At 36.8% G+C, this 12,727-nt stretch overlaps 1 protein-coding gene across 1 annotated transcript in view; it reads right to left on the minus strand.

Moving 5' to 3' along the window:
• Window positions 1-12,727, minus strand: part of LOC149302472 (NADP-dependent malic enzyme-like) — a 125,101-nt gene that overhangs the window by 66,308 nt on the left and 46,066 nt on the right. Inside the window, exons 5-6 of the mRNA XM_089482557.1 lie at window positions 1,348-1,423; window positions 235-396 (exon numbers count right to left, since the gene is read on the minus strand). Coding sequence (XP_089338683.1) covers window positions 235-396; window positions 1,348-1,423 — 238 coding nt within the window. The remainder of the gene's footprint in view (window positions 1-234; window positions 397-1,347; window positions 1,424-12,727) is intronic.

Raw genomic sequence — 12,727 nt, forward strand, 5'->3', positions numbered from 1 at the left:
ATTTGTAATTGGCCCATATACACTATGATTGCGCAATATTCACTATGGAACACTGTGCCTAACCATCATGGCCTTCACAGTGAACTTACTCTGGCAGGAGAACTAATCATTGAGAAAATTGATTATTTAAGTACAGGTAATGCATAAATGTAACTGGTAAATGTAGTGAAGAGAGGGAAAGAGCTAAGAACATTTATTTTCTGTGTGTGCTATTTGCATATGCATATCAGGTACCTGATTATCAGTGCCCACATCCAGCATGACAGGTAGACACTCCTGGGGCTTTACTCCTCCACATGCTGTGTAAAGTGCCAGTTTACCGACGGGGATGCCCATACCATAACTACCCAGATCTCCAAGACCGAGGATCCTCTCTCCATCTGTCACCACAACCGCCTGGAAAGCAAAAACAGGGTTTATGAAATTGCTTTGCACTGTTATTATGTGTGGCCTATGCAGGCATTTGCTATAGGGATAACAACAATACATATGTGTTTAGCTGTTTAGCTACATTCTCAGGGTACAGCAAAGAAACTGGAATTCCCATAGCAGTTTAATATAAGTGTTACTGTGCATAATATTGTGTGTATGTTCTAAATCCCAAATCAGACATTAATCCCGCTATTTACAACACTTGTTGTAGCATATTATGCCAAATTGTCATCCTCAGCCCTAGATTTAGGCATTTTCAGATTTCTTTGGGCTATGTGAGAGCTTTTTCATCTGGTAGCTACGATGCAGTATGGAAATGTCTCAACAATGAGAGTTTTAAAAATGACCTATGTAACTAATGTACAGTATATGAGCAATTTTCTGCACTGTTGAGGGGGTTCTAAAGTGCAGTTCTTGAAAGTGACACTTTATAGGGCTCAAAATAAAATTAAAACTTATATTTTATATATTTTATTATAACTATATTAGTCAAAGCTAATACATAGATGATTATATAATTTAACTAAAAGAACACTGCAATTTTCTCTAAGGCCTTGGTTATTGACGTGTTTTGTGCATGAATGGGTGGATGGCCACAATGTCCTAAGTGGTGCTACTGATTACAACGTGTTCACATGTACTGCTGTCTGCGACGGCTCATAGTGCATTATGGCTGTGATTCATACCTGGCTGCTAAAGGGGACAACTTCAGCCAAATACAGCAAGAGCAGGCAAGTAGATCAAGAAAATTCATTAACACATATTTAACATGTCTAGTTAGTGTGCAGAGCTTAAGCACTGCTTTCAAATGCATGTATGCATATATCAGTAGATCCCACATTGCTCTTACAAATGTATGGTTGAAAAATTAAACTGAAAATAAGTAGTAAGTGAACAGTACTAAACAGACACTACCTTAATATTATTCTCCGGCCATGACTTCATCAATGTGGAAATATGACCACGATCATGGATTGTAATGAAGAGGCCTCTGTAAGAAGCAAATGAGAAAAGGACCATAAATATTGTTCATATACAGAATTGTGCACATCTGAAAAATACCTTTGCTGGCGAGATCTGCGGCTTACATATTCGTTTGTTCCTATATATATTACCTAAAAATATTGTCTTGTGTCCAAGACATGCAAATACGGTACTATAGAAGTACCTTCAAAAAAGTACAAATCAGTTGAACATAGGCAAATAATTTATTAAATGATTTGTAAATTGAGAGAGAAAATATAACATTTCAGGGACCTTGCAATTTTGGAAGGTTTTCAGTAAAAGAAATAAACAGTTAATTATTTTAAATTATGTAGAATGAATATTGCCAAAGATAACAGATGAGTCATCTTTTTTATGGCAGAATAAAGAATAGTTATTCATTCTGTTAGCTCAATCAGCCATTGATTTATCTATCACACTGTTGTTAGCTGGATCATAAAGACTTTGGCAAAAAGTTCTATGGAAGTTTTAGGTAACTTTAAACAGTAATAGCCATTTGTTTAAATATTGGTATATTTCCTTCAATTATGCTTTTCATTCCATGTTTATTTTGCCAATAGCTGTATCCCACCACCTGTAAGTCAACACTGCCATCTGTACTGTGCCTGCTCAATCTTATCTTTTTAAATAACCCCCATTGGGTCATCCTCCATATTCTTTTTTTGATCAAATATCAACCCATCTCCTGTGGCTCCTTCTATGTATTTGTATTATTAACAGCCACAAGTCCTTGATTATGCCTTTTTTCCTTGGCTATATCCAGTCCTATTACATTTTTCTGTGATTTACACAATTTGCCGTTGATGACGTCTCCTCAATTTTACGCTCTGATGAGTAGCAATTCTCTTTTAGTAAGATTATACTGTAGTTTCTTGTTCTACACATCTGGCGAATGAACAGTAGATGGTTTTTACTGATTATGTTCAATTAACCAATTATACTTCTGTGTGGGATTCATATATTTTGTATTCATTTTACCCAGTGGCATTGATGATGCCTGCTTAACATAATACATAATCATACGGCAGAACTGGCCATCAAGACCATTGAGTTAAATGGATTTTGTAAAAGCTTTTCTGTAATTACCATATTCTTAAATACCTAATGGTATTTTGCCAGTGAGGCAAGATGCTGTGTAACTTTTTCACATACAATATTGCTGGTATTATAATGATAACTAAATAGCATTACAGAGAATTTCCACATATTATGTAATCATATTCTAATGTGATATGGACAATTGGCGATTTTACAACAATCATTATACTTAAATATTTATGATGCTAAAGCATGATGGTTCTTTATTTCTAACTGTAATTATTTGATTAAACAAGGTATATTAGGCTTTAAAGGTAAAATATAATACCTATTTTTTTTATTTTTCATTCAAATATATATTTTTAATGGTTCTAAATTAAGATATTTTACCCAAGGTGTTGTCACCGGCACTGAGGTTTACACTTCATTTGGATTCATGTGACTACTTATTTCAACTTTAGTAAAGTAGTCAAGTCAAGATGATGTTGTGATTAGGTAAATACATTTTTTTGCAACTGTTTAAATTTGCCTTAAAAAGTCATCCAACGTGACAGCCCTGGAACTTTAGTGAATAACCCCTAGATTAATGGTACATTTGTGTTGCTTTTTCAACTCATTGGTTTAACTATGTGTTATGGAGGGAAAATTGAGCAACTTAAGATGCTATACCCATACAGCTTATGTTAAGTGGGTGTAATGATTTTGTAAAAATATATAAAGAACCGACTCATTAATATAAAATATATAAGATTGGACTCATTAAGTGTGCACATCTTTTTCGATTTCTACCAATGCCAGCTTCGAGGAATGTTGATCTGTAATTATCAAGCTGCAGGGCAACACGAGCCAGGTACAAAAAAAGTCTCATATAAACATTATAGACATTTAATATCTTGCCAACTCTTAAGACTAAACATTCCAGAGGGTCTGCTTTGAAAATGTCATTGAATTCATCACTACTCGGAAAGTAGCTGGCTGATGTACAAAGTTTATATTGCAATGGGAGAACGGAAAGCAAAAGGGAATAAGAGAATATATAGTGTATAAAGTATATAATGTAATAAAAGGAATAAACAATAACAGTAACATAACATGCCATAGTGCGATACAATGGTTAAATAGCACATATCAATTAGTGCATAAAAATCTGGACTTAAAGAAACAAATAATGGGGAACAGCCCTGATTGAAGGAGCTCACAATTCACTTATGTTAGGAAGTTATTAAGTAGCATTTCTTATTTGCAAGTAGATGAAATCTGAGGAGTAGTGGTGCAGAGAAGAGAAATAAAAACAAGTGGAGGGGCATACTGAGGATTACTGGGATAATAGGGAAGCTGATGTTGCCGTTCCCTGCAGTTTCCCTCCAGTTTAACTCCAGTATTACCCCTATCGTAGTCCACTTATGAAGAGCACACTTGGGATAAGTGGATAGGGCACAAAGATCAAGGGCTACAACGGAGTGGAGCCAAGTGGGTGACTACCTGAGGTTTTGCCTAAGGTATCAGTAATCCTTGCACCAGCTCTGTTTCTGATCCCCTTATATCAAGCTTTCATCTTGTGTTTAAGCTTGTTATGTAATGCTTGCAAATATCTGCAAGGATATCATATTAAGGTCCAAATAACAAGTTAACATGTTTTGCAAACTTATCTGTCTATGTGACTTATCTGTCTATAGTTTCTGATTGACCTTGGTCTGCTGTATTAAATATGAATATTTTATATATAGTGTTGTGTGCTGGCTTAAAGTGTGCTTCTAATGCATCTGACTATCTTCTGGTTGTCCTTAGCCATAGAAAGCTAATGGTAAATGTGCAGACAATCTCTCCCCATTAAAGACTGTGAGGATGCAATCCTTATCTTTAGTTTTTTTCTATCTAGCTTAGTTGTTGTTTAATAATCAGGTCTGGACTGGCCATCTGGCACACTGGCAAAATGCGAGGTCAGACGTTGGCCTACAGTACTCCATATTCACCCGATCTGCTTCTCCAGTGGCAGATCAGGTGCTGCGGTATGTAGGCACTTGCTTTATATGCCTGGGCACACTTTGCATGAGCAAAAAAGTGTAATACGTGGCTACATCTATTCAGCTGCCAGCCGCACTTATGTTCTCAAGCAGCCACCAGATTTAAAGAGCCAGAGGCCACCATGTCATGTCCCGTCCTGTTCTAATACTCCTACTCAATGTTGAATAAGGCCTGGTTTTTAGCCCCCATGGGGGGTGGTACTGGAAAATTATTTGTACTCATTTTGCATTTTCCTTTCCTCACACTTTATGTTGTTTTGCAGCTTTTCATCTGCAGTTATGAATCTCAACACATTATGCTACCGGCTTTTGACACCATGTTCTATATAATTTTGCCCTGACGAAAGCCTTGTATGGCCGAAACTTTGGTAGGATAAACAACATTTTCAACACTACATGACTTTTGTCAGGAAAATAAACGATTTGTGACGGCAGAGTTTACATTTGCAGTTTTGTGTAATTAAAAGGACTTAGGGATCTTTGATAATTAAAATACCAAATTAAAACAGATGATGAGAATATTTACTGTAAAACTAAACTGTACTCACCACAATGTCAAGAGAATAAAAACATATCTGTGACCGAACAATGTTAGTTACAGAATGCCCTGCTTGAGAAATGCTTAGCATTTTCATGTGAACAGAAGTTCAAGCTTTTCTCATAGCCTTGTATTTTTTCGTAATTGAGCAAAATATTAAAGTGTGTACAGTAAATGTAAAAATTCGAACCCAGAGGATGCCAGTAATAACATTAAAAAGTATGAGACACTGAGATGATTTAATTAAGTTTATTTTGCTTTTCTCAAGCATTTCTTCTTACCAGTCGTGCACTACAAGAATTACTATACATATTAACTGCATTTTTTTTAAATAACTTTATGTTGCATTTGTGTGCAAGTTTTTTTTAATGGCGGCTGCATTATTGGAAAAATGGCTAGTAGTAAACTAGTACTATATAATGTTGGACTTAAAAATAGTGATATCTGTAAATATCACAAGGAAAAGAGTTTTCAGAACTAGAATATTTAGAAAAAAAAGCAGAGTAAGGACAATTATCTTGTTTGCCAAAATCAAAAGCTACAAATTCACTTAGACGGGACTAATTCTGTATAAAAATAGACTTTTTGGCATTATTAAGTTGACGTAAGACCTTTTCTTGGATATTTTGCTTTCAACTTCATTCAAATGGTGTGTATGGCTCCCATTAGTACTTTTAATTTTTAACAGTTCAGGCATAAATACTGGATTTCATCTTTTGGATTTTAAAAAAAAATGGATGAAGGAAATATTTTGGCATTAATGTTACTAGTGTTCCTGCTGCTGCCACTGAATATTTTCTGCAAGCTAGTCTCCGTTTCCAAAAAGCTGAATGTGTATCTCGTTCCAAGAGGTATAAACTGTGCAAATGGAATCTGAGCTATCCTTTGTGTTCATGATTCTACTTTGTACGGAAAAGCAATAGTGTTACTAAACACTAAGAACACTAAGAAGTATTGATGAGTATTGATGGGGCCGACTGGTGATTTTGAGACGCCCAGTCGGAGATCATGCATGACTAAAACAGCAAAAGTAAATTATTAAGCGTTTAATTTTTCTAAAGGTATAAACAGTTGACCATAATGACCGATCAGGACCGCAGATTAAAGAGTGGACCAGTATATGGTTTGTAACAGAGAAAGAATACCTCATGTATGAGAGAGAAGTGGTGGGAAGAAGGTCCACATCTATATGTCAAACCTTTGTGTGCAAATATATTTGAGATGCAATACTCTTTGGACTGATGTATTTACTTCTGTGCCTGGTGGGGTACGGAACATCACCAAACAAGCTTAATTTGCAGATTTTAAATAGTGGGAATGCCCATGCTCTGTTGTAATTGAGCACATTGCTGGAAAGCCAGAAACAGTTACCAGGATGGATACATTTGTGAAAACCTAAAGTAAATTTGAAAGAATCTATTGATCGTCAAAGAAAAAAACTGATGTTTTAATAGGGAATGATAATGGTAGTATTTGTAGCTACAAATAGAAGACTCTTTCAGGTTTAAACCCTTTGTAACCAATGACATACCTGGTGTATTAATGGTAACAAAAACAGTCCCACATCGCTGTGATCGGGGGATCACTGCTGTAGCCAACCGCTCCATGACCGGAGTGATCAGCGTATAGCAGACCGTGTGCACTTCCACGGATACAGTCATATACAAAGGTACTGGATGTAAGTGCTGCCTCTGTCTGGTTTTGTCTCTCTCCTTTCCGCTGGAGAGAGACAGAAAAAAGGAAGGAAAAGTGTTTCACTAAGTCACAAGACCTCGGTTTTTTAAATATATTGTTTTAATTTATCTTAAGGGCTACATTTTTATATATAAGTTTAAGGCATAGTGGGTGATGAATTTGTGCATTCTAATTTGAACATATTTTAATTTTAACAACATTTTCTAATGTTGTTAATTTGTATGTATATCTGAAAAAGAGTAGGGACCCAAGAAACAATCAAAATGAAGCAGAGAGCTCTTTTCTTGTTTTTTTTCCACTCTCTTACTCAGGCTCTCTCACACCCTTTCGCCCCCTCTCCGTGTCTCTCTACCTTCTCCGCTAACTGCTTCCGTATCCTTGTCTCCTTTTCTGCAGCTCTGCTTTTTGTCTTGCCTCTTCTTGTTCTTCACTTTTTCTGTCTCCTTTTATGATCTGCTCCCCCAGGCCACCTGGAGTTCTTCTGCAATAGGGCAGAGCCCTAACAGGCTCCCCATGGCTTCATCCTTTTGCAGAAGTATTCCAAGAGGTCAGAATAATGCAAACAAATTCACAGAGAAAGAGAGGTTCAGAAACCTTTCTAACATAGAATATCACGGCAGATCCTCATAGTATAATGGTGTTCAAACCACAACAATAATCTCAGCGCTAATACCTCCTAAGTGTCCACCTCATCATTGAAACACTGACAAAGTAAAAAAAAAAATTGCTACCCCTATTCAATTAAACAATGCACATTCATTATACATACTTAAGGGATCCTGATACTTTCCTTCTCTCCATATTTTATTGCCTAGTCTACATATAATACCCAATATGCTTTATATGTGCTGATTAGTCATGTATGTATATTCTGGGAATATTTTATCTAAATGCATGGAGAGTAAATGAAAACGTAATTGCTTGTTTTTAATATATATAACCACAGATACCAAATTGTCTACGTATTGAAATATTTCTTACATTTTTAACATCCCAACCCTTAATTTCCTATTAAAATATGCATAAGCCATCATTATAAATTTGCCAGAAATGCCATAAACCAGAATTATGTACTGAACTGAAATAGTCAGATGACTAATTGTAAATGTGTAATGCTGGAAAAGACGATTCATTTAGCGTTCTATGGGAAAATGGACTAATACTCCATGCCAGTTTCTGTAGCATGTTTCATGTATTAAAACTGCATAGCTACTCTTCCTTGCTAAGGGACTTACAAAAATATACATTGTGACAGTGAGCTAGATGCACATATCCTAAGACTTTCATAATTAACAAACATGTCATTATTTTAGAATCCTCACAGGGCTTTATAAACCACAGACACTATGGTAGTCTGTAGGTTACAGGCTATATGTTGTGCTGCAGCCTCTAGGACAACTCTTTATTCTGCAAGTGAAGGGAGTGGAGTTTGGTCCTGCTGACTCCTCACTGATCTACTCCAATATTAAGCTTGATATGGAACTGTCCAGGGAAGTCCCCAAGTATGGTCATGGGATGAGGAAGGTATGGGTATAACCACTCAAGGATGTTGACAGAATGAAGTTTGTCCATGAATGAGAGGGCCTTACAAATGAAAGGGTACAATCTTGTTGAAAATAACATTGGCATGAGCAAAGGGAAACTTCTCATATGTACTGGCCTAGAGACCTCACCATCTCTCTCCATATGGGATCCCTAGGGGCAGGTTGGATATTTCAAGGAGCCACTCTCCCATCTCGAGACCATCAGATATGAAAACCTGTCATTCAACAAGCCCCAAAGCTAACTCAGAAAAGTTACTGGTGTGCTTGATGCTATATTATTGCAAGTAATCATCCAAAGAGGTATAGTATTTTGATGATATCATTAATTCCACTTATGTATGAAGAAATCTGAAAATGGGCCAACTAAAAAAACAAACCTTTAGAAACAACATTATCAACTAAAAACTGGAAAACATGCTTATAAACAGCTCAAAGAAGTCCACATTAAGCTAATGCTTCACTGAAAATGTTTAAAATGTGGTCATCAAAACTACTCCACTCCAATTCAAAATTAACTTTCTGTTTGAATTACCTTCCATGGGGCTCATGATTAAATTCTATATTTTACTGTTGAAAAAAGGAATGTTACTCTGGTTTGAAAACTTACAAAACATGGTTGAAATTGGAAAAGTCAATGAGTGCTTCCATGAAAGAAAGGGTTTTTCATATCCTGGTCAGGATTGTATGTTACAACACGTGTCATTTGAAACAATAACAATAAAGAACTGTATGATATTTTTTTTCTTTCTATGAGATTTTATGAATCAGTTTGTTTTGTTCCTAACAAAAACCGAATACAATCTCTAGATCTTTATCGCATGTTCTTGGTGTGGCCCCAAATCAGATGGTGCCAAAATACAGAAATAAAACTGTCAAAGTTTGTGTAATTGGGTCATTGAGAATTGTAGCCAACATTGTTCAAGGAATGACACTAAGGGTTAACCTGGTACGTGTGTACTATGTATTTTTAAAGGGACCTTAGGAAAAGTGGGTTTTTTTTTATTTTGCCTCAGAGTACTTTTTGTTGACGCATACAAACTTTAGACTTTTTTTAACATTCCATGCTTGTTTTTTAATCTTAATAATTGATTATCCAGATATACCACTTTCATGTTGTTTGCATTAGGAAAATAACGTATTAATGATCAAAAAGATGAACTCTCAAATGAACCCATTCATTTGAGGAAAACCAACACTTCACTACTGCGATTCCTATATTTCTATGTGTCTATTGATAGGACACTATATAGTTTGAAAACTGGCCTGATATTAACTTACGCTCTAGAGACAAAAAGAAAACACAGAAAAAATTAGCTCAAAGAGATGCACAATTTACCAAATACATCCCCCTGGTTAGCAAGCATACCACAGAAAAGGGAAGCCATGCTTAATCAGGATACTAAGAGAACAGTAAACAGAGGAGCTATTAGACTGCTAATATACTAGACTGCTAATATGAATATTTTTACAAGACATGGAAATTGTAGCCCGGTTTAACCCCTTCTGAGACAACCATGTGTATGTGGTTGGCAAAACTAAGGGGAAAACATTTTCTGTAGTGTAATGGGATAGCTGATTGGCTCTTGAGTAGCTCATTTAGCAAATCTTTAAGTAGAAAAACGAAATAGCCACACTCCCAGTAATAATGGAGTTGGAATTGAACCCAACAATTAATAAATTAACACCGTACTAGATATCACTTTTAATTATACACCTAAAAACTAGGAAGAAAAAACAATAATGAGAGAGAAATAAGGCTATAAAGCCAGTTGTGTAGATTAATCATGTTTTTCGATGTCCACTTTCTAAGTGGGGCATGAGAAGTTCCAAGATATGACACTAACCCAAAAAAGTGATGCACTAAAACAAACAGTAGCTCAAGTAAAACCCCCTCGCCCTACTTACTGTAATCATTTTAGTCTCAGCAGTAGTAGTAGCCATAAATAGGCGACACAAGAACAGAAATCGTGATGATTAAAAAATTGTTATTCATGATAAAACTTTGAAAATTATTAATTTGTAGTCTCCTACAAAAGAAACATTGTAACTTACTTATTTAAATATTAATATACATAACAAAATAGCACAGTTATGAAAAAAGACAAACAGCTGGCCCTTGCCTTCAATTTTGAAGAGGGAAAACCTTTGAAATGTGCAAAGTGCGGCTTTAACATTAGACAACTATTATTGTGGCTTTACCGCTGTAGAACACTATCCATTAAATATTTTGAGTTTGTAGAAAAGAGGGACTTCAGTGGGGTATCGTCTAAAGGGGGGGGGGCACTAGGGATATAAACCGATCAGCCATAACATTAGGCAACTAATGATTATTTTAATAATCGATTAGTTGGCCGATTATTTTTTTGATTAATCGATTAATCGGATAAAAAAATGCTATTTTTTTAAAAATTTAAAATAATGTAATAAAAAACTTACAATTTACACTTTCATCTCTTTATCACAATGGCCTCTCTCTCTCTCTATTCACCTTCTTATTTTACCGACATAATAATAAAAGCTACAAGAACCCAAACACAGTGTTTCTCAAACTAGGTTTTTTATACAAAGTTATTAGTAAATATTAATTCATATGTTAACTATTTTTCATATTTAATAAAAACTATGAGAAAAAAGCCTTGTTTATATTTTCTTTTATTTACCAAACTGCCCCCAGTTATGCACATCTGACCCCCAGCTTGCCACTCTGCCCCCATATATGCCTTATACCTCTTATATGCCAGAGATTCCACTGTGCCCTCTGATATGCCTTATACTCCTTATATGCCAGTGATATGCAACTGAGCCCCCTGATATACCTTTTACCCCCAGATATGTCTTATGCCCCCTTGATATGCCTAATATCGATATGCCTTATACCCCCTATATGCCACTGTGCCCCCTGATATGCCTTATACTCCTTATATGCCAGTGATATGCCACTGAGCCCCCTGATATACCTTTTACCCCCAGATATGTCTTATGCCCCCCTGATATGCCTAATATCGATATGCCCTATACCCCCTATATGCCACTGTGCCCCCTGATATGCCTTATAACTTCCAATATGCCACTCGCCCCATTTATGCCTTATACCTCCCTATATGCCACTGTGTACCCTGATATGCCACTCCACCCCCCATAAATGCCCTGCACCACCCTGAAATTCATTATACTCCCTGATTCACCACTCTGCCTCCCCCAGATATGCCACTCTGAAATTCATTATACCCCCATACACCACTCTACCTCCCCCTATACACCACTCTAACTCCCCCAGATATGCCACTTTGTCTCCCTGAAATTCAATACACCACCATACACCACTCTGCTACCCTGAAATTCATTATACCCCCATACACAACTATAACTCACCCATACACCACTCTGCCTCCTCCCCCCTCCCCATACACCACTCTGCCTCCTCCCCACTCCCATACACCACTCTGTCGTCTCCTCCTCCTCCCATACACCACTCTGCCTCCTCCCCCCTCTCATACACCGCTCTGCCTCTCTCCCGACTCCCTGGTGTTTTGTGAACCTCCGTTGCTGACAGGCACTTTCACTGCAGCTTCATAGAAGCCCCAGCGAAAGTGAAGGGGAGTAACGGAGGCTGTCTGTGCCTCCGTTGCGCGCAGACCCCCACCAGCTGACAGAGAGGATGATCCTCTGCAGGAGACCTCGATTCTCTGTCAGTCGGTGGGTGTCCGTGCGAAGTGCACAGACAGCCTCCGTTACTCCCCTTCACTTCCGCTGGGGCTTCTACATCATGTGATGCTGGCGCTGCATCATAGAAGCCCCAGCGGAAGTGGAGGGGAGAGACGGAAGTTGTCTGTGCGCATCGCACGGACACCCACCGGCTGACAGTGAGGGGAATCCAGGTCCCCTGCAGGTCTAGTGTTATAATCCGATCTCTGTTTGAGGTCGGATTATATAAGGAGAGCATTTGCTCTGAAAAAAACTCTTTTAAATAATCGATAAAAATCGTTTCGATTAATCGATAATGAAAATAGTTGTCAACAACATTGGGTGAACTTATTACGATTGTGCAGCACTCTATTATATGTGATAGTTTATCCACGTTTGTGGTCTGTGTGTTGCAGCACACCTTAAATTAATTTGTATAATTAAGCGCTTATATCACTCTTTTTTTTGCTCAGGATGTGAATACATGGCTGGTGTGGAGCCAAGCACCGTTGACATAATTTAACAACTGGAAAATATGGTGACTATGGAAAAATTTGAATGCAATTTTACTCCACTTCTATATTACAAACATATAAAATTGTGATGTTTACTAAAAAAGATGTAATTTTAACAATTACATTAATGACATTCATTATGGATATAATGTATGGAATTTATACAATCTAAAGCAATATACCATGTTAACCTTGAAAGTAGTAGTAGCAGTACTCACTTTACAATAATAATCTTATAAAAGGGAACAGATT

The sequence above is a fragment of the Sceloporus occidentalis genome, unplaced genomic scaffold (genome assembly GCF_023333645.1).
Source record: "Sceloporus occidentalis isolate IW3139 unplaced genomic scaffold, rSceOcc1.0.p SCAF_19, whole genome shotgun sequence".
Lineage (NCBI taxonomy): Eukaryota > Metazoa > Chordata > Lepidosauria > Squamata > Phrynosomatidae > Sceloporus > Sceloporus occidentalis.